Below are 23,088 nucleotides of genomic sequence, written 5' to 3' on the forward strand. Positions count from 1 at the left end.
TTCTTAGTGTTTTCTAAGCATTTATTAGCACAAAAATGTATGGAAGATTTTTCCTGTAAACCTTATTTGGTCGGCTCAGCCTTTATAAAAGACACTTTAAAAGTACTTATACATAGATTTTTAAGAAGTTTTACTCAAAGAACAGCACAGAAATATGTTAATAGACATTCCTTGAAATTTTTTTCATACACTCCCTATTTTATTTTATTTTTTTTTTTTACAAACAAGCCAAACTTACCTAATGCAGCATTACTGTTCTTTGTCTATACAATTTGCATTAACTGTCTATACTGCTTTTGTCTATACTTTTTCCTTCTGTTTGCCAAAAGAAGGTAGAGGTGTTATTTCCCTCTGGGTATACCAAAAGAGGAATTGTAACTTTTTTTTTTAAACAAAACAAAAAACAAAATGTGCAGGTACAGCTCAGTCTATAAATGTAGTCTCTGTTACTGGTTTTATGTTGATTTAGGGAAGACCATTCTGTAAATTGATAACTTGAGGAGCTAGATTTGACGAATCATCAGTGCCATGTTAGAACTGGTTCTGTGTCAAGGTCAGCTGCGCTAGACCAGGGAGACAAATAGCAGTAGTCCAGATCTTTTCATGCACAACCCTTGAATTTATGTGAAAACTAATGATGTCTTGAAATTTAAACATACTGAAGTTTATCTTAATATTATACAACTCCTCCATTTAATCTACAGGTGCACTGAATTTAAGTGAGTAGCTTGACTCTTGAAAAAAGCGTAATTTGCTTTCCAGAAAATTGAAGTAGGTTTATTCAAAATTATGCACGTCGGTTTAATACAGCAATAAGCAATAAGGAGGTACGGTGATGTCAAAATTCTGAATGGAAATTATATTTAAAAAATAGCATTGTTTATACTCATTTATAAGCAATCATTCCTTGATAAAACATCAGAAATGTAGACTTAGCATTTCATCCTACTTCTGACTTTATGCTCATTAGCCTGCCTCTTATAACTGTGTATTTTTTAAGCTTAGCCTCCCCATGTAGGAAATAGGCTTTTAAATTACAATCACAATTATGATAAAGCCAGGTTATGCTGTAAAAAGCCTCATTACTGGCCAACTTTTAAAGGACTCCATAGTGCTGCAGGAATCAATGTGTGTATATCTGATGTGAACATTGCTGGTACAGGGTAATGCTCAGGAGTCCTGTGCTTTGGTCTTTGGAATAAGGTGTAAATTTGAGCATCTTTATATGAAACATTCTTAAATACCTTACTCTAGCTACAGTCCCCAAAGTTGCCATATTGAATGCTGAAGTTACATACTTGTTTTGTCAACATTTATCCAAATCAAATCAAACTTTTCTTGTGCTCTTTATTAATGGGAAATACAAAAGGGGCTGCTGTATCTTAAAAAGTAAAATGCAAGAACTTTTAATTGCACAGAAGTGGATCAGTGCTTTTCATGACACTGAGTTTAATCCAGCTCTTTCAGGCATTGGTGTAGGTAAGATAACTGGAAGCAGCCAGACTTACTAGTTTGAAAACTTACACCCTGAGTGGAGATTAACGGGAGATACACATACCTATAATATGTCTTTATAATGTCTTTATAATATGTTTTCAGAAGCTTGTTTATGTTACTAGTATCAGATTCTTAATCAACTCACTGAAACAGCTAAAATAATTTGATGAATTAAGAACAGCCCATTTTGGTTAGTGGTTGTTCTGTGATGGAGGACTGATACTTTTGCTTCTTGTAACCTCAACCTGAATTGTGGGTTATGCACATTTGTTTGTACCTGCTGCTTCAACGTAAGCCATGAGTTCTGCCCACTCATTCACTTCAATGACTCTACCAGATCAAAGATAATCACTTGTGCTATTTACTGGCTACATGCAGAAACCAAAACATTCGTTCATTTTAAATTTTGAGAAAAGACAGCAGTTCTTTTCCCTTCCTCAGCACCATTTCTTTCCTTCCGTCTTCTTCTAAATGTAAACAATGAGCAAAAATCAGGTATGCAAGAACGTTACAGTCACTACTATGGAAATCAGGGTAAGGCTTCCTTGGACAAGGCTTCCTGAAGAAAACTTTATTCGACCTTCAACTGCTGGATAAACTCTCTTCATTCTGTCCAGATAACGGGAAACAACTTCTACATCAGGTTCACCTAAGCAGATAAGCAAAAAAAAAAAAAAAAAAAAAAGTTAATGTTCTCTGCAGCAGTCAAGCTCCATACAAAACTTTAATTTACAATTGCAGTTTTAGCTCAAGTCTTAAAGTTGACAGTTTTCTGCTGCATATGATCCTCCTGATCAGAAGGCCTGCCGTCAGGACAACATATGGGTGTGGAGAGTTGTTTTTTGTGCACAAATGAAATCTAAAACCACCGTGGTGGTTTGTAATCAAATTTTTTTTGTGATCTCACATTTTACTAAAACAAAAACCACCTTTGCTACGTCTAGCTTTCTTGTTTGTTTGCTTCTCTCTGTTACAATGGTAATTTCCAATCAGATGGGGGTAGGTTGAGGTCTCCCACCAGTTTTGGGTAGAGTGCTATGGATCTGGTGGAGTTGTCAATTGCACCTTTTTCAAATTTAACTATTTTTATTTTTTTAGGAAGAATCTCTAGCCTATGTGCACAAATTTTCTGGAGTGGAAGACCCTCTTGAGTCACTGCAGCCAGCCATCTCCTCTTAACCCACTTCTGATCCATGATCGTGCAATATTTCCATCTGAAAGCTTTTATTATTTTGCCCCCTCTCATTTACTGAAGATGCAACAAGAACCTTTCAGTGTTACCTTTCACTATTCCTAATTGTTTCTATGTGAGTTTATTCCTGTGTAAACAGTTATTCTCTAAAAACCACACCGCTGCTACCCCCCATTCAAGGCTGAATTTGATTGTAAACATCACTCCCACTTGTGAGAATCAAATCTAAATTAAAACATCCTGCAGAACCGAGGAATAGTCTGTAAGGAAGTGTTTTTTTGGTAGTACAAACATGCTTAACTCAATTATAATTATAATCAGTCTCGAATCAGAACATACCCAGGGTAAGTTTCAGATGATACAGACGTGCTCCTAGAAGATACTTTTTTCTTTTTTCTTTTCTTTTTTGTTTTTCTTTTTAATAGGGCATTACATCTTTCTTTGTGTGTGTGTATGTCTTCAGAAATAATTAATTTTAATCTCAAAAACTTTTCAAAGCGGCCCGTTGTCCTAAAAGACGTCTATGTTAACTGTAGGAATGCTGAATTTCTAGTAGTTTATATACTACTGTAAAGGATGTTCAAACAACATTAGAAAACACCTCGGGCTGTAGAACTTGTGAGAAGCCCAATGCTTTTGGAGGCATGGGGTAATGCCTGCAGAACAAGCTGGTGTCTTTTCCTCCCCTCCACCTGTGTTGCTCACCTGAGCTGCATGTCCCCAAGTAGGACAAAGCCAGTTCTGCCTTTGCAAATGCTTCCACAGAGCAGAATTTGGAGGTCTAACAGAAATAGCACCTTTCCTTTTGACCCATTGTTTGGTAATTGGTACGTGTGCAAGGCAGTACGCATAATATTTAGTCTAGTGTGGTTTTTGCTTTTTCACTGATTTACCATGATCTCAGAACCACTCTCTAAGCACTGACAAGGCTCAATTTTTTTTTTGAAGCTTTCAAACTTTTGTAACTTTTATGATTTAACTGTGATTAAAAAAAAATAAAAATGCTAACTAAAAGCAAAACTAGCAACCCAGAGCCATCAGATTAGAAACAAATTTATCCACTAAAAGCAAAAAATCTGACACGTATATAGGAAGATCTTTTAGCTTTCAGGAATTGTCTGCTACCTTCTTAGAGCCTGTGCTTACCTTTCTCGTACGCCAGATGTTTCTCTTTGAGCATGTGGTAGCCATCTCCACCGAAGAGCATGTAGGACGGCAGAGTCACGTTGTATATTTCATCCATCTGCAGTGGGACGTAGGCTGGGACTCTGCAGGCTGTACAAAGCACTTCTATGCTAACAACTCTGTTTCCTGGGTCTCTGGAGAGATCATAGACTACGTGGATGCCTACAAAAAGAATAGGTGTTTGAGTACTGCTTCCTGCAGTGCCTCTCAAGCACAAGGGGCTAGAAGCAACACCCTCCATCGCTTTTAAGATTCTTTACATCAGCTTCTGTGATTGGGGTTATATTGTTCTGAGGGATACTGATAATTCTGTGTTTTCTTCACACACAAATCAAGTTTTATCCAAGCAAACCCACGAGTTTAGAGAGTTGCTGGAGTACTGCCCCGCCTTGGTTACTTGTCTGATCACCTGTTTGCTTCTTGTCACCTTTTTCACAGAAACAAATTGGGTTAGGATACTGCAAGATAAAAATACTTTCCCTGAATGCTCTCAGCACGTGCCTTTTCTTTCCATGCTCTTGTTGGTTGAGATGACTTTTCAAGTCAGCCAGCCTATTATGGATAATAAGCACTGTGCTGAAGGAAAGAAAGCTAAGCCAGGACTGAATGTTGTGGCTTCTACTTGATGAAGAAGAATGAAGATTTCTCATTGTGAACCTTCCTCGTTAAAAGCCTGGGTAGGGCTAGGCCCTGGGAACAGCACTGCCAAGAATTCGCTGCTCAGGAAGCCACTAAAGCTAGCCCCAAGCACAGCGTCTCTTCCAACTTTGGCTCTCCTCCTCTGCATCTTCTGTCCTGAACCCTTTCCAGAGCTACTAGATGCCTTTTCTGCTTGCTTTTTTTTCTACGAGAAGGCAGTGGAAGGGCTGCTGCTGCTGCTTTATCCTAACAGTAACTCGCTGCTGTATGTGAGACATGGGCCATGCCCTTGGCACGTGGGGTTCTGGATCTTACAGGGGATAATGTGTCCCCATCACCAGCATACATGGGGAGAGGCATGGATGGGGACATCACTCAGCCCCTGCCCGTGGAGCCTAGCTTTTCTGCTAGGTAAACAAAGGAACCCGCACAGCATCACAGGGAGAGCAGGAATAAACATGGTTGTAGCCTAGCACACATCTGGATAAGTATCTGGGGAGCTGTGATTCAAGAAACGTGTATGTTTTTAATATTAACTGTTCATCCCTAAACTATTTAGAAATTCACTGGAGCAATTCCATAGCCTGCTCGGACTAATTCTGAACACATCTCTAGCCGTTAGGCAATGGCACAAACTGATTTTGATAAACTGGAAATTGGCAACGACGTGGCAGGGAAGCCTGGTCTGGGATTTCAGGCAGGCTTTCAGTGAAGAACTGAAAACAGGAGCTTGCTACAGCGATAACTTACAGCTCTGCTTGACCATCTCTTCCTGTAGATAATTAAACTGCTGCCAGTTATGGGTTACTGAAACAACTGGGAATCCCATTGCTGCCTGTGCGCTGTGGGGGCTCCCATGGCTCAGCAAAAACATATTCAGGATAAATAGTGTCAGTTAGCTGGCACGCGTGAGGCACGGAGCTGGGATACGTTGCCAGCTTGCTTTCCATTCTTAAGGAGGCAACGCAAATGCCTTCCAGGTGTCACGCAAGCAAGGCCCGCGGAGGGGTCGGCTGTTTTGGAAAACCAAGAGGAGGAAGGAAGACAGCATACCTCCAACCTGCAGCAGCTCTCCTGTTCCTTTCCCGTACCTGTGCACACTGTGCTCAAAAGCTTCTTTCAGCGTGGAGCCTTTCAGCTTCACCAAATCGAAACGACCTCCAAATGGCAAAACAGAGAGCAAATCTTCCATAGTAATGCTACCTGGGGGAACGAGACTTTATTTACATCCACTAAAAAAAATAACAAATTCTCAGTACTATTTTAGGACTGTTTAGCAACATGTTTTTGACAAGGAAAATGGCAAATACAGTGTGAGAAATTGAGGTGCAGGTGAGGATCACATTGATTGTCCCAATCAATGAACCTTTGTCATTGTCATCCAGCTGAACACGACAAGTAAATCTGAGTGTGATGTAACTGCATGTATTGTGTACAATATTGTGTTCAAATACCTCTACTAAAACAGATTACAAACCATCAACCTGAGATGAAGAAAACCAGAAATTCATACTACAAGTCAGGCAATTTTCCCAATCGCTTAAGATTTACTCGTGTGGTCCTAGAGAAGGATTTAGCTAAAATGAAAAATGTGGTTTTTTTTTGTTGTTTGTTTGGTTTTTATAGTTTTCATTTATCTGATATCAGGAAAATAAGAACTGTAAAGAAAACCTTAGCATTCAGAAGACAAACATATTCATGTATTCTGTGGCAGACTACAGAAAGCTTCCAGCCACCGTAGCACATGCCGCTCTATGGTAGGAGGTAAAGAGCAGCCACTGTTTTTCTTTGTTCCACAACAGCAAGGAGAGAGAACAAAATGTTAAAAAGCATCATGTACAAACAACATTAAAAACTTCCGCGAATGTCAGCCTGAGTGCAGTTGTGCTGTTATGATGGATAACTATTTCAGAGAGTTTGAAACAGCTGCCAAACTCTATGCAAATCCCATCAAGACAAGCCCGTACCTAACACTGCATTCAGGCTTGCACAATAACTTGATTGCTCCTTCTTGATAAAGTTGTCATTCAGCACGCAGCTTTACGTACCATTAGCTCTCTGTTCATCAATGGACGACCGAATCCCACCTCCATTCAGGATGCACATCGAGACATGGTTCCACGACTTTCTATCCGGATGTCTGACATTCTCATAAAGCTGCCAAAGGTAAATGTTTAAACTGATTTTTTTAATCTTCACTTAGTCTAGGCTGGAGAAATTTACACACAATACTGAGACTGAGACTGAGATAAAAAAAAATAAAATACGTTTTTTTAAAAACTTTTCAGAAGAAAAATTTTTGTCTTTTCCTGTAGAGAACTCTCAAACTTTCCCATAGTGTCTGCATATATGACATTATCAGGGCAGGCCAGCTGAGAAAAGGATTGGTCTTTACTATTTGGAACGCTCTTGGCAAACTAGAAAGATGTCGGGGAGTGGAGGAATATCAGACAGGCATACTAGGTCAGACCCCAATCTCTGCTTTGTGCAGGATCATGTCTCCAACAGTGTCCCAACTCTGACAAAAGCAAAACGCAAGGACAATATAATATTTGCTTGGGACATGATAAGTAGTAAGGAAAACGGAGATGAGGGATTTATTCAGTCGCATAAGGATGATGAGCCTACAGTGTCAACCCATTGAAATAACTGAGTAGAACAGGAAAGGGTTCAGAGCAAGGAAATAAGGATAATGGAAGGGATGGGCTCGTTTCCATACAGGAATGGCTGTGGTTATGACTTGTCAGTCTCACAAAGAGAAAACTACAGGAGGGGCATGACAGAAGCCAATAAAAATCAAGAAGAGCATGTGGAAGTTGGATAGGAGTCAGTGTGTTTTCCCATCTCAAGAATAAAAAAAAAGTAAATCTAGAAAAGATGCAGAGAGGGGTGACAAGGGTGGTCAAAGACACAGGGAAGCATCCGATCATAGCATGCTGATGTAGGGTAGGTCTCTGTTCTGGTAAAGAGAGGATGGAAGGAAAATATTTGATGCCTATAAAGTCATGAGTGGTGGGCACAGCAGGATGCAAACTGAAGAACAAACAGGGACCCTTTCTCCCTTGCACCCCTAGGCTAAGTGTTTGCAGCCTCTAACTTACAGGTGCATAAATCCTTTGTGTGTCCAGCTTAGTGCTCACTGGTGTTCCCTGAGGCCAGATCCATTCTTGAGTTTGTAATTCTTGTTTAATGAATGGATTTTTTTTTTGCTGATTTTTCAGTCTGAGCTATACCCTCTAATTTAGCAATTGGAACAGACATCAGGATTACAAATTGTAATTCCTCGGTACCCCACAAAAAATGCTTACAATCTGCTCCTACACTCAACTGCTCTCCAGCCCTGAGCACGGAGGCAGTTTGGGAACAAAAGCTTGCACACTGCAGTTAACAAATCAGCAGTTTTTCATCTGAGTTCCTTTAAATTCCTTTGTAAATGCCATCTGCTCCTGTCAACCTGTTATCCTGAGGTTTTGGGCTCCTGTTTGAGAAGCTCCACTGAACATGGACACCTCTGTTTTGACTCAGCACAATTGTTCCATCAACCTTTCTCATTTCTCAGTCTCCAGATTTCCATGCACAGCTCTAAATATTCAAGCCCATGGTACAGAAAGGTCTGTTTTTTTTTCCCTTACTACCCCTGAATGCACAGCACCAGACAGGAAAGCAAGCTTATAACTGGTATGGCAAAGAACATAAAGGGTTTACAGTGTGGGTTTACGATGAATGCAGATGGTTGGCTACAGATATCTACCAAACCAGAGTTTGACAGCCCAAGGCAAAATGTGTATCAAGAAAATCTACAGACTTATGAAGGACAACAAAGTGATTTTCTTTAAATGTAAAAAATGAGGAAATACATGATTTTTCTCCTTCCTTCCTTCCTTCCTTCCTTCCTTCCTTCCTTCCTTCCTTCCTTCCTTCCTTCCTTCCTTCCTTCCTTCCTTCCTTCCTTCCTTCCTTCCTTCCTTCCAAAAAAACATACAAGAGTGGCTCGCAGGAAGAAAAAGCAAGGCGGTGCCATTTTAGCACAACTGAATGCAGAATTCCCAGATCTTAATCTAATCTGGAAATTAGCCCATGAACTAAGAATTATCATGAGGATTGCAAGAAAAGCAGTAACATGGACTGGGTAAACCATGGTTCATCCTCCTCTCTCCTCTGGTCTCTGCGTGGGGTCCATCAGAGCAGGGCCACCAGCCAGGTCCCATCTCACCACCCTGGCCAGGAGCAGGGCAACTGGGGACACTGGGGCAGCCCCAGACACCCAGCACCTCCCTGGGGATGGGCAGGGCTGTGGAGAGCTGGCGACCGGTCCTGGGGCTGAGGTGGGGTCCTGGGGCAGGTGGGCAGGGACAGAGAGGGCTGGCGGTGCCCTCAGGCCCTGATAATACCCTAAGATCTTCCAGCCCCTGGGTCCTGGCTCTGTTTCATGACAAGTCCGTAGAAGGGCACTGCCAGCACTGGCTGAGACAAACACGTTGGGCACACTCACTTGTCAGAGCGAGAAGCGGGGCAGCAGCATCACGGGTGACAGAGCTTAAAACTGCAGCCTCAGCACCTGCAGGAGCCAGCTGTGAACAAGCAGTTCTCTGTACGAGGATCTGTGCAGAGAATAAACTGCTCCTCGCTCTACAAAGAGAGATTTGCTGTAGCCTTGCTCCTGCCAGACCTTTCTAAGGAATCACAAGACGTTACAGTGATGGAAAGCAGCAGAGAGCCTACACAGAGATAGTTCAGAGCCTGGGAGCCCTTCATCTGCTAGCTCTCGAGTAATTACATGGATATGATTGCCACCTGTGGTGGCAACTCCTTACCACAGCATCACAGAGCAGGTTGCCCATGTTGCATTCCTGGAAGCGACACGCTTGGCTTGTCCCGTTCAGGTAAACACTGGTTTTTCCAATCTCCTGAGAGTAATTCCCCAGGTTTTTCCTCCATTTTTCCACTTCTTCTTTAATGTGCTCATCTATAAAAAGGAGGATAAAAGTGTAAAACAAGCGGCGCGGTTATTTTTAATGTGCAAAGCTTAGGAAAAAAGCATGCTCGTTATGCTTCTAAAATGTCACACTTTCCCGAAGGGCTTTTCCAACATGCTGGCATCTACTCTTGCTTTAAACAAAGCTTAGAGAGGGAGCCAGCGGAACCACACAATCCAGTGAAAATAAACTATTCCCTTGCTGCAGCAAGGCTATCTTTCTCTTACTCTTAAACATATTTTTGCCAAGTCCTGTTGTAATCTCTGATAGTTGGGGGTTTCTAGCCTCTGCCTTGGTAGATGACAGCTACTGTACAAGAATTTTTAAAATATAAGTGAGCCTGGTCTTTATTTGGCATCATCCCTCTTTTTTTTTTTTTTTCCCCTTCTAAATATAGCTTCCTACCCTTTAACACAGTACAAAAAGGAATACTAGCTCAAATATCAATGCCAAGGGAAAAAAACAAAACACACATTATAAGAATTAATTCTATATGTTCATCTGTGCAAATCTAGTTGAAAATAAACAGATACAAAGATACTTGCATATGCGGACAGATCATGTCTCTACTGCTTTATATCAGCTGTTACTTTTAAGCAATCTGCCATGTAACTTTGTCAGCAACAGCAGCGTGTATAATGGTATAATGTTATGTTCAAATGTTACATTTATAAAATCAGAGCACCTACATAGCTGAATTTTTGCTCTTACTGATATCAGAGCGCAAAGCCTCTTATCATCATCTCATTAAATTAATATATCACTGAGAATAACATATGATAGCTCTGAAAACGTAATTTTTAAAAGATTTATTTTAGTAATGCTCTAGTAGAATCCAGAAAACCTGGTGAAAGATCAGAGCTTCATACAGTAAACACGGGTGAAGAAACAAAACAGAGAACAGAGCATCAGGCACAGGCAATTGCAGAGCAGACAAGAAGTATGTGACACAGCCTGGGCAGAGTTATGGACAGAAAGCAGCAGAGGGACTCTCCTTCCAGCTCAAGTGTTCCAGAGCTTAAACATGGAGCACCCTCAGCACTGACAACAGGAAGATGTGGGCTTTGTACATTGTATTTGCACGTTGTCAGAGTATTCCTTTTTTTTTTTTTTTTTTTTTAATACTTCAACATTTGTCTCCTGCCCTGAACTCTGTTCTGAAGAACCCAGTCATCATAATATTTAAAATCCTAATTACAGAGATGCCCACCATGGGTCTTGCTGAATGGTAAGGTAATGTATCACCTAACTTCCCACAAAAGGACTATCAATGATTTCCAACAGGCAAAGACATACACTGCATTTGTGCATATTCCAAGACCTTAAGACCTTTATATCTCACTGTTTAGAAGAGGAAATATGTAAGACAATGGGTACAACAGTTACACAACCTGAAACTTGCACCAAAGTCATCTGCAAGTGCAGGAAGCAAGCCGAATTCTTCCGCAATGTTGCGCTGTGTATTTAACACAACAGCACTTGAACTGGGGTAGAGGGCTGCAGGCAGATTCAAGTTTTTAATTCACATACCTTCAGGAACACTGCTGTCCAGCAGAATAGGGTTTCCAACAGCTTCGACCACGTTTCCTTTCTCGTCGAATGTAACGTTTAAGCGACCGAGATACTTTCCGTAAGCGTAAGCTTGTACGACCGGCACCTTCCTCCCATCGTCTGAGTCAACCATGAATGGATAGGGGCCATCTGGCTGTTCGGTAGAGGGCGGGGTGCCTGCATGAGACAGCCATGTAAAGAGGGTCTTCAGCTTGTGTGACCTTCAAGGAATTTTTAGAATGACAATTCAAATGCCTCTCATCCTTAAAAAAAATAGGTGAGCAGGATATTAAGCAGAAGCAGCTATGAACGTATGAGAGGACAAGCACACATTTAATTGTCTTGTTATGTTAATTCATAAGAGAGGACGTTGTTTTCAGGACTCGAGCTCCAATAACCACCACAGTGTTTTTTAAGTTGTGACAGCACACTCCTCCATGACATCATGTCACAATAGCAACAAAGGCACTTTTCATCCTGATTATCCCAATCTAAACCTCTAAGTAGCGCACACACACAAGCCTCTGGCTGAAAAGCCCTCACACTACTTTATTGTGTATCAGCTAGAAAACAAGAATGTTAGTAAAACAGAGAGAAAAAAAGTGTAAACTTTTTTTTTTTTTTTGATAACATGCAGTAAGAATATTTACAGAGAGTTCTGTAAATTTTTTTGTACATCCAGCTGACTTTTTAATTAATTTATTTTTTTTGCTATACCAAACTTGGTCTCCAAAATTTCAGGCAGGCTGTGAACGTTTTGCAAAAGCAAACTTTATCAGTGTGAGAGTTAAGTAGTCACGGATTTAAAATACTTATCTACCTGCAAAGTTTGAAGAGTGATTAGATGCCAGACTTGGAAACAGATAAATTACAGCAAGATATTTCCAGAGAAGAGAGGTATTGGCTCAATCAGCATAGGCTTCCACAGGATTTAGAAACTATGCAGAGGAGGAAAGTGGCAGAGGAATCCGTGCAGCTCTTGCCCCAAGGGTACAAGCCTCCTCTGTGCCCTTGATAACGTTATCTGAGAGGCATCACACCTCAGATATTCCTGTCAGCATTTCCACCCCTGTCAGTGAAAACCAAGGTCAGGCAGCTCTGGGAGGTGCTGCACGCTCCATGAGAGAGCCCCACCAAATCCTGCAGCTCTTTTCCCATTCTCCTGTCCACGGGACTGTTGCAGTCTGATGGGCAAGAGCTGGGGTGCCCATGGGCTGGGGAGTGTGAGAGCATGTGCACAGGACGTGAACTGGGAGGAAAGCAGGAGCCTGGCTTGCACTGCTCACGGCACAGCTGGTTTCCTCTCATTTAAGGTTGTTTATGTAACATGAAATCCAGGGATGATAAGCGTGACAAATGTTCCTTCTAGAACACTAATGCAATTCATATTTATCTCTAATCCCTTCTCTTCTCCAGCGAGAATGGCTGTAACAAATGACAAGCTGAACCAAATTCACCAGAGAACTATTTTTTTTCTACTTTTACCCCAGCCAACAGAGTTGGTTTCTTGGTAGTGCCCAGACCTCTTCACTATTTGACGTTTATTTGGGGAAGAATTTAAGAAATCCTGCAACTAATGAGAACCCTGAAGGATTTACGCATGCAAACGTGACTTTGGGGTTTTGGAACTGAAAAAGGAATTGGTTTTGATCTCTTGCCCTTGTTTAGTCCTTGAATGAATGGAAACATTAGCAGAAGGAAGTTATGCTTTCTGGTCTTCATTTTAGTTTCTATCTATAGTCAGTTTCTATTAGTTTCAGTTGTGAACAGGGACATTTTGACTACTACAGCAAAGATTTGTTAGTCAGTGCCTGGATGGAGCTCGTGTCTCAAAATGATGGTGGTGGTGGTCAAAGCACCACTGGGTGTGCCCCAAAGAGGTGCCACGAGTCACAGCCTGGAATTGTGGAGTGCTCAACGGGCTGAGATCTCCAGGTTCACATCCCATCTCCACCTGTGAGAGTTCACAGGCACACCTCTTCTCATCTCAGGTGGTGCCCCACTATCAGACTACTACAGCTGCCATTTTGAGGCACAAACTACAGGCATTGGCTAAATTGGCTAAAAAACTCCTCTTTGCAAAGGAGTCCGTGTTCTACCGTGTAAATCCACGATGAATGCACACTTCAAGTACTGTGTACATCCTTTGTTTTTCCATCTTCCAAAGAGTTGAATAAAACTGCCAAAAATGCCAGCTGCAGGCAGCAGGCTGAAAACTGGGGGAAGAAAAAAAAAAAAAAGATCAAGGTTCCTGTAGGATGCACATATCAGTGCTGGAACACCCTGCCACCAGGTGCTGTGGATGCCAAAAGTCTGCAAATGCTCAAGGGGAGCTGGGGCAAGTTCAGGTAAGAGAAGTTCCTGCTGGGACGAGGAAATACGAAGATGCTGTCTCTGGTGAGAAAGTGAAAGGAGGTGAGTGGGCTGAGGAGGGGATGAAAAGTGCAAATTCTTATAAGTAGTGAAGTACCTGGGTACATGGCGCTACCCTGTTAGTGAGGCACAAGTGAAATTTTACTGAAAATTATAGAAAATTCCATTCATACTCTCAATCAGTTAATTAAGTTTCTGCTAAATTTAATGTGCTATCTTCTATGCTTTTAAAAAACACTTTTTGTTGTTGTTTTTCCACTTGCGGCACAGAGAAGGAAGCAGCACTGGAGAAGGAACGAGCTGCTGATGGCAGGCTCTGCCTAAAGTAGCAGAAGAAATTAAATCTTATTGACAATGTTCATCTCTGGAAAAACGTTTATCTCTAGGGGAGAAAAGAATAAAGTCACGTGAAAAGAGGGGCTGAACAAGATAGAGGAAAACTGAGAAAGGGGAGAAGTACAGGCATTTTTTAGTGGCAAGCCTAAGATAAGCCTATGAATGCAGAATCAGACTCCACATAAGATGAATGTTAGTATCACTCTGAAGTTTTATATGACTGATTTTCTCAGTTTTGTCACATATAAGGTTAAATGTAAACATCTTGTTTACTCTTTTATCTATCTAAACTTGAAACACATACTGTATGTGTGGCAATAATTATTATTTAATATTTAATATTGCCACCTGTGTCCTGCTTTGTCTAGGTGACCTTGCACATCTGCAGCAGTAAGGAACATTTCAGTGAGTTAGGGCACTTCTTGCTCACTGACTGTTTAGATAGTTTCTTCCATGGAAGTTATGGAGAGGTACCAGCTGTGAAACTGGCCCAGCACTGTCAGCAATAAACTACATCTGTGAAAGTTTTCTGAGCTTAAGGAGAAACTATCAGTTTCAGCTTTTTCTAAAGAAATAACACTCCAGTAAGTAGTAAAATACCTGTATAGAGAAATGTGTTTGTATGTCCTCCGACTACAACATCCACTCCTCTCACTTTTCGGGCGATATCTTTGTCCACAGTAAAACCAGAGTGTCCTAGTGCAATGATTTTGTTCACACCCATCGCAGTAAGTTTGTTCACTTGTTTTTGTAATGCTTCAATTTCATCTTCAAAGATTACGTCATTACCTTAAAAAAAAAAAGGGAGAAACATGAATGTATTTACAAAATACCTTAATTACTAGTTTTTCCAACAGATACTATGTGATAGTGATATTATTTTATGTGACTAATGAAACTTTGAATAGCAGTGGCTTTCAAAAATACTTAGTTGGCTCAAGCTCCTAATCTGATCTGATGTTCTCCAGTCTCTCAAGAGTCTCTGCGTGCTTAGACAAATTCAATTTTTTTTTTCCACTGAAATGTGTATACTTCCCTATACTAAACGTTATAACTCCATTAAAAATAAATACAATTATGCCAATTATGGCATCGCAAATTAAACAGCTTTTACTATGATGATGATGATGATTATGATTGTTATTAAGCTAGGAGAAAGGAGACTACGTATGTCAGTAAGTGCTTGGATATAAACACTAGTATAGCACTATAAAGTTTTTTTCTTCCCATATTGCATTTCTTTGAGAACTTCCACCTTCTCCTGGGTTCTCTCTCTCTCTTTGTACTGTAGGCTCATCTCATTTTTCCCCCTCTTCTGAGGCTTTAAACGTCAACTTCTTCAAAGTCCTGCACTACACTCTGAACTGCCTTTTTATACAAACTATCTCACCTAACGAACCGCTAATACCAAATGGCAGCACAGAGCACAACTGAGCTGCTGTCCCAAAATGAGAACATAAAGAATGGAAAGTCCGGAAAGGAGAAAGCTCCTCTGGACTACAATGTTGGGAAACTCACAGCCTTTCCGAAATGTTTCTGTGCCTGCTGAAGTTATTCTAACGTGACAAACGGTTACAGGAACGCTAGACAAACATGCACTTTCAACCTGGCCACAGTGTTTATGGTTGCGCAAAAGGACTTCCTATGTAAGAGGCTAATTTCTTTGACCAAGATTTAAGAACAAAGTTTAAGAACACAGTCAACAACTGTAATCGCAAACTCTCCGGTGAAGACAGCTGAAAAGCTGTTCCTACCAATTCTCCGTCTACCTAATGCCTCTCCTGCCTGCGGAGTTTTTTTGATCAAACAGTTTTGAAATATGCCTTTAAAGTCAAAAGATTTACATTATTTCATAACAAAGGGAGGAGTGAAACTAATTCATGATTCAATGCAAAACGTCTCAGGAAATGAAGAGGAAACTGCCACAATGGAAGAGATAAAAGAGGGTTATATAAATTGGTTAACCACCACACCCACTGAATAGTTCTACAACTGCCAGAGGGAATCTCTGTACTGCACATTTCGGAGTAAATTGTGTAGAGCATCCCCACATTTTCTTCCTGTGGACCTCTTCTTAGGATCAAAGAGTCATAAACTAATTGAGGTTGGAAGGGACCTCCGGGGGCCACCGACTCCAAAACCCACTCGGAGCAGGAACTCAAAGCCAGATGAGGCTGCTCAGGGCCCTGTCCAAGCCAGCTGAAAATCCACAGCCTCGCTGGGCAACCTGTTTCAGGGCTTAACCGCTCTGACCGTGACAAATCTTTTCCTTACATCCCGCCATAATTTCCTGTGGTGCTACTTGAGCCCATTGTCTTTTGTCCTTTCTCTGGGCCCTTCTCAAAAGAGTTTCTTCCTGTCTTCTCTATAAACCCCCTTAAGACAGTGAAAGACTGCAATTAGATTCCCTTCAGCTTTTCTTCTCCAGGCCACCAAGTTCAGCCTCTCTTTGTACATCCTTGTGGTTGACAGAAGCTGGGCCTAGTTCATGGCTCCTGGCAGAAGACAAAGTGCAAGAAGCGCACCTTGAGTGTAGGCCCGTCAAGGTGCTCATCTCACCTCCTGTGGCCACTCACACCACAGTGTGGGGATCAGAGCTGAGATCTCCAAAGGGTCAAACATGGACTGGCTGTGACAGCAGGCACTTCTCTGCACCTCTCCTCACCCTCAAAAAGGGATTTCTGCTTTGGGGACGCAGGGACTGCCCTCATATCCTCCCCTTGACCTAGTCATGGCTTACCACACAACTTGGTGTCTCTGCCACTGCAACACTTCATCAAACTTTGCTGAAATTGCCCAGCAGGTTCAAAAATTGTACAGTGAGGAACCACAAGAGCAATTTAATTCCTCATTTCTCTAGGAAATCAGGCAAAAAGCAACATGCGGCCTAGTACTCCATTCCCCTTTTTTTTCTAAAACATCTGAATTGAAACATAGGCCTTAAATAAGAGTTACCTGTTGCTTGTGTCAGTATTTCACTCCTCTCTCAACTTACTAAATGGAGGTGACATCCTCTTCTCTTTCTAGCTGGAGGTAGAGTTTCAGATAAAACATCCAAACAGAGCAAGGAAAAAGAACTGGCTGCACGTTAACAATGTTACACAAGCCAGCCAGGACAAAGTGGGATAAATGGAATTTCAAATTCCATTTTAAGAAAACTGGCCAAGTTGATATTTTTAGTAAATATTTTGCTGCCTGCAGGGCTTTAGACTAAGCTTCTTTGGGTTTCTACCTTATATAAAAAGACAGTGGACAAAATGAGACATAATACTTTACAGCACCAAACACGTATGGGGCACCCCTCAGGACAGATAAAAGTATTTGCTATTTTGGGGGTTTACAACATACTGTCAGAACAAAAGCAAGTGAGCCACTAGCATCTAATATGGGAAATATAGTCTTGGGAGGGATTGCCAGCGCAAAGCAAGTACATAGACAACTCTGTCAGTGTACCAAGGTATGAACATCTCTTGCAGGACACGTAGCTGGGCATTCAGCTGAGATAGCTGCGTACAGCACCACAGAGGGGAACTTTAGAGAAACTGCCAATTGGCTGTAATCTATAAATTGTGCTAAGTGTTCCTCATCCCTATGGTTTCCAAACAGTAACATTAACAGTACCTTCAGTAGAGATTACTTGTTCCTTTGTAATGGGAACAGTGAGATTTAAGGACTTTTTAATTTTAGTATGTTGATAGATATTTTGCACTATGAAAAGTACAAGCTGTAATCTCATAATTGTGTTGTAGTAATTGAGACTTAACAATGGAAGAAATCACACTCTCAAAAAAATTTCTGTGGAAAGTAGTCATGTAGGAATTCACGTTTCAGCAATTTCAAGCTTCCTATTTTGAAGCCTTGAAAATGCCCTAAGAGCGTACAGCATGCCAAAGCAATTATTGCAGAGGCTGAGCAAACTGAATCAGCTGGAATAAGTGTGTAGAGATAAGCAAGGTGCTGAGCTTAAAATTCATTAAATATCATATTCATTGGACTAAGGAATTAGGTTGAAAATTATTTTGCCACTAACCTACCTCTGCCATGACGTTATCCATCTGAATGACTGCTGGATACTGGTGATATGCTGTCACTGAGCTACACTAACATGTCCTGAACTCACATTTTCAAAGCTTCCAAATGTTCCTCCACACACAATGAGTAGGCAAAACAGAACGTTGTAAAAACCCTGATTGCTATAAATGGTAGCTGTTAGATTTTGCCCTGCTGTTCCGTTACACTGTGGAATAGAAGTACCCTACTTAGCTTAGGGCTGCTTTAGCTGCATATATGGAGATAACCAACCGTCCCTTCTAATAGTGTTTTTTCTAGTTGTGGCCGCTGTTAAAATGTCTCAGCATATTGAGACATTCAATATAATACTTAGATATTACTGGAAGAGTATTTAAATGCTTCAGAAGATCACTCCAACACTATCTGGATTTTGCTGTAGTATAATTATCTGCAAGAAAGTTAACCTGATGATCTCACGGCACCAGCACAAATGTGTGGAAGAAGAGCCAAGATCTACTTTATTAGCTCTAAGAGAAGAACAATACTGGACGAAATTGGCTACACATTCATTTCTCAAACTCAGCATGATGTCAGATGACACACGCTCATGCACAGGTGAAATTCTGTTGTCTACATGAAATACCAATCAATTTTCTTTTTCACTGGAGGACAAATAAGACAAGACTCCCCAAAACACAGCATTGTAAAATAGGAGTCAGACACAGAAGTCTGCTCTGACCTCAGACACCCACTTCCTAATAGCTTAAACAAACAAGAATTAAACAGAACAGAAGGAACAGTTTTACATCATACCTCCTTTAAGTACTGAATATTCATTTTCTCAGGAACATTATACATTACTTATTTATTACTATGCATTGGAAAGAGATGTAATAATATGAAGTCCTTTTTCAGTCTGGAAAATGTTTTAAATCAACATTTAGGGCACCCCAGTTTCTTTTAAAACCTACTGCAAAAAAAGCAGGAAAGAAAGTCTGACTTTCTCAGAGGGGCGCTGAACTGTGAGCAGGCAGTGACTCAGATCTGCTATGGTTGATTTAAATGTTTTCATTTTATTTATAATTATTTGTTTCCATTTCATTTTATTGAAAACAAAAACCCTTAAATGTTGGAATAAATAGTCAAAAACGGACAAGTCTCTTCCTCATCAACTCTAATTTTACTCATGAATGAAGCAATTGTTGTAAAAGTTGAATGGGTGTTCCTTCTGTAGTCTAAATTCTGGAAATATCCGAGAGGCCAAAAACATCTTGGGCAACTTCTGCTTCAAAAACACAGAAGCAGCTCTCCTTGCTTTTACTAGTGCTTAAGCAAGGATGCATCCACTAGCAAAATTTCAACACAGTGATATCTTTGTTTCAATACACATCACTCTAAACGTAAGCTGTATTCATGACTTCAAACTTATATAAATGGATAAATAGCAGAATGAATATAAATTACAAACAAAGACACCAATAACACTCCCAAAGCACCCCCTCTCTCCTCCCCAGCTTTCCCACAATCTCACTGGCCTTCTAAGAATATATTCTTAGATAATTCAGCGACGCTAGATAATTCAGTTCTGCACGAAAAAAATTGTGTCAACAAATTTTACCAGTTTAAAAATTAGGCAGTTAAGAGGCTCAATCATACAGCGATATCCTGAGAAAACAACAATCTTTTCAACTGAAACCATTCATCATCTTTTGATTCAGAGAAGTATGTAAGTAATACAATAGCAATAAAGGGTATAGACTTACATACTAAAGAAAACATACCTGGCTGTGAAAGAAAGGAAGTTTCCTTTGTTGTATAGCCAACGATGCCTATTTTTTCAGAGCCAATATGTATTATTTTATAAGGATAAACATATTTCATCATTTCATTTCCTAATGGGCTGTTTCCCTTAATGTTTGCGCTCAGGATTGTAAAGTTAGCGTTTCGAAGTAGGGGATCCAATAATCCACTCACACCTTCATCAAACTCATGGTTGCCCAAAGCCTGTGGAAAAGCAAGAAGAAAATCTAAGACCCGACATCCAATACTCAATATAAATACTGTCATCTCCCCTCTTGTAGTTTAAAGCCATTCCCCCTTGTCCTGTCGTTATCTGCCGGTGTAAAAAGTTGCTCTCCAAGAACACCGTAGCTTGTTAAAAAAAGCACATTCCTGTTTCTGACAAACACAGAAATGTTATTCTTTTTTTTTTTTTTTTAGGTTTTTGCTTTTCAGATGCTCTTACGTCAATGCAGATGTGAAAGTCAGAATGTAAAACCTATCTAAACACGGGTCTGCATTCATACACCAAATTAGAACCCAGCGGTTTTTCATCCTGTAACTGCAAGAGGGAGGCTTAACAATAACCATCATGGAAAAAATGCATTTTTTGTATGGAAAACACATTGTTAAAAAAAAAAAATAGAAAAAGAAAAAAAAAAAGTAAGTGCTACATGCCAATGACAATATATTTTATCTCTAAATAAAACATGTATTTTAAGAGCTTGTGCTTGGAGCACAGTTTATATTTACGCTAACATTTAGCAAGAGTTTGTGTGCTCTACCACAACAGGAAAATGTAATTTTCCAGCTATTATCCATATGCAGAAGCTCTAACATGACGAAGAAGATCCAATATCAGGCAGTGAGGGTCTCCGTAGGCGATCTGCACTAGATGTGTGTGCATACAGGTTTAGCGTCCTCAACACTGTGAAGTCTGAAGAGTATCACAGAAAATGAGCAGCCCGGTTTCTTCAGTAGCAAGATAATACTACCAAGAAGAGGGTGTTCTGTTGGGTTAGGTTGCTAAACAGAAAATAATGGTCTTACTTTAAAAAGGCCACAGAATCGCTCATCCCCACCCTGTTTTCGTGCTCAGCCCAAGTTGCCGCATGCCGGTGCCTGCAAGTTTGGCAACAGCCAGCAAATCCCTGCAGAGAGCAGCTGTGCAGAAGCTCAACACACACAAGAGCCTTGTAGCACATTTTGGTGTGAGGAAAGAAAAGGCTTTCTCTATGGAAATGTGGCCATGGAGTAAGTTGGCACACGTAACAATTTCCAGGTGGGAACTGGAAATGAGCACGAAAGGGGTGGTAAAGTCAATTAGCCAGCTCTTCTAAACAAAAGCTTGCTTGTAATTTCATCCCGAAGATTAAGTTCGGAAAGCTGTACTCATCTCCTAAGAAGACCGATATACCTCTCTGCTCTACTTAGACACTCAAATCCATGTGGTTGTTCCAGTTTTTAGTCCCCAAACAGACTACATCGCGTGGCAGCCCTGGCAGGACCCTGAAGCCACTACAAGCACGAAAAGCTGGCAATTTTGATCACTGGTGTCCTTCTTTCAGGGGAGACAAAACCAAACCAAAACAACAAGAAAAACAACAACCAACCAACCAACAACCAGAAGGAATAAAAAAAGGAACCAAACCCTACAGAAACTTTTTTCAGTGCCCGTTGATGTTCCCAAAGGCTGGCCACAGACTGATTGAGCATCTCGGTACGGTAACAGGCCATTTTCTTTTGGCTGCTGCATTTACCTTCTGTTCCTCCTAAATACACAATTACACCTCAAAACAACTGGTTGCAGATTAAGTAGGAATTTGAATTGTGTGTAACTGCCATTAGCTCATCATGGAAAAAAAAGAAACACGCTTATGAAACCTTGTTTCTCTTGGCTTTGTAGCTTGGGTTTGGATTGTTTCATGTCCATTAGGATAAAAGCTTTGATCAAAACTTTTCCCATGGTAGGGGTGGCTATAAAATCTCTTGTTCATGAGAAATCACTGGTGTCTAATAATATTTTTGATCAGGCTTTTCCTCTGGGGAGGAGGACACGGATCATTTGGGGTTTCTTTACCCAACCACCCTTATGTACAGAGCTTCTCTGACTCTGTATCTTCGCGATAAACCTTCACCAAATCCAAATGCACTGGCCAATGTAAGTGTAAATCACAGCAGGGAATAAACAGAAACATGCAGGCACACAGCATGTGGTCATTTGATCCTCCTTTTCACAAGAAACCAGGCTAAAAATATTTCAGAAAATCACAAAACAATTTAACATGAGGATGAGAATTAGCAGTAAAACTGGAACGCTTCTCTCATGCCTCCCGTTACTATCTTTGTTGTATTTACTGTGACGATTTTGGAGGGATTAACCCCAAAAGGCAAAGCTAGTGACAAGAAGATTTGGAAGGGGATGCCTAGCTAAACAGGAGAAAATAGGTTTAAGGGAAAAACAGGCATAAATGGGAAAAGGAGAAACCTAAAGAAGGAAATTTGTCCCACTTGTGGAGCAGACCTCTGATAACATTGCCAGGCTGCTCCAGACCCTCCCATGGCTCTCCTGGCCTCATCCTGTAACAACCTCTGTGACTCATGTTCCCTCCTTCATCCTGTTTGCAATCCTATTCCAGTGTTTTAGCTTCTAACCATTTCGGTAATCCCCACTGCTTCTTCTACAGCTGTGGCTTCCCAAATTCTGCTTAAAGAAACACTAGCTCATCTCTCCCCAGCACAGCTCTTACCTCATTCTCTGTGCAAGTGGTTGACTACTTCTCCTAAGGCATTAGCATCCAGCACAAGCCTCTGGATGTCCAGTAAGGTCTGGGCTTATTTTTGTTTATTTATTTTTTAATCTTATTATGATGAAAAAGGAAACGGGACCTCCTAGCCAAACTGCTGATGCGTCTTCCTACATAATGTATTCCTAAAGCTGGGCGCTAGCTGGACACTGATGATTTTGCCTAAAGGAATTTCTTCTTGTGATATGACCAGGAACCAAACAAGCTCCTGGCTCATCCATGAGACAGTCAAACCAGCAAATGTTAAGGCTGAGAAAGAGCAGCCAGCAGCAAGCTTTGGGAAGAAAGGTGAGCAAAACCATCCTGAGCTCTCTCCCTGCGCTGCAGAACCCCAAAGCACTTCCCAGCTCTCAGGAAAGGCACGTCCTGCAGGCACACATTCCTCCCCATCGCCACTGGGAGGAAAACCCCTGGTGGTGTTTGTTTTAGGATTAGGACAAGGTTCATCAGGCCAAGCAAACAGAGCAGCATCCTCCCCAGAGCCGCCCCGCTGGCATGAGGTGTGTTTAGCCCAGGAGAGCGCTCTGGGACAACACTTTCCCTTCTGTAGCTGCTCTGGGCCAGAGGGAAGAAGCGGCTGAAGCCATTTTTGTTGGGAAAGGAAAGCTCAGTCCTTTCCTAAGAAAGCAAAAAGATAAAGACAGAGGACGTGATACGCCCAGAACAAGATTTTTCCCTCAAGCTGCCAGCCTGGATGAAATAAATCTCAAATGTAAACTCTCAATAAATAAACTCTCAAATG

The 23,088-nt window shown here is 41.0% G+C and overlaps 1 protein-coding gene across 1 annotated transcript in view; it reads right to left on the reverse strand.

The window, feature by feature from the left end:
- The window catches only part of NT5E (5'-nucleotidase ecto), a 24,375-nt gene continuing 1,287 nt past the window's right edge, over positions 1-23,088 (reverse strand). Inside the window, exons 2-9 of the mRNA XM_027454936.3 lie at positions 19,542-19,764; positions 14,350-14,538; positions 11,020-11,217; positions 9,328-9,479; positions 6,562-6,670; positions 5,567-5,716; positions 3,836-4,036; positions 1-2,146 (exon numbers count right to left, since the gene is read on the reverse strand). Coding sequence (XP_027310737.3) covers positions 1,989-2,146; positions 3,836-4,036; positions 5,567-5,716; positions 6,562-6,670; positions 9,328-9,479; positions 11,020-11,217; positions 14,350-14,538; positions 19,542-19,764 — 1,380 coding nt within the window. The 3' untranslated portion in view covers positions 1-1,988. The remainder of the gene's footprint in view (positions 2,147-3,835; positions 4,037-5,566; positions 5,717-6,561; positions 6,671-9,327; positions 9,480-11,019; positions 11,218-14,349; positions 14,539-19,541; positions 19,765-23,088) is intronic.

This window comes from Anas platyrhynchos, chromosome 3, assembly GCF_047663525.1.
Source record: "Anas platyrhynchos isolate ZD024472 breed Pekin duck chromosome 3, IASCAAS_PekinDuck_T2T, whole genome shotgun sequence".
In the NCBI taxonomy this organism is placed as follows: Eukaryota; Metazoa; Chordata; class Aves; order Anseriformes; family Anatidae; genus Anas; species Anas platyrhynchos.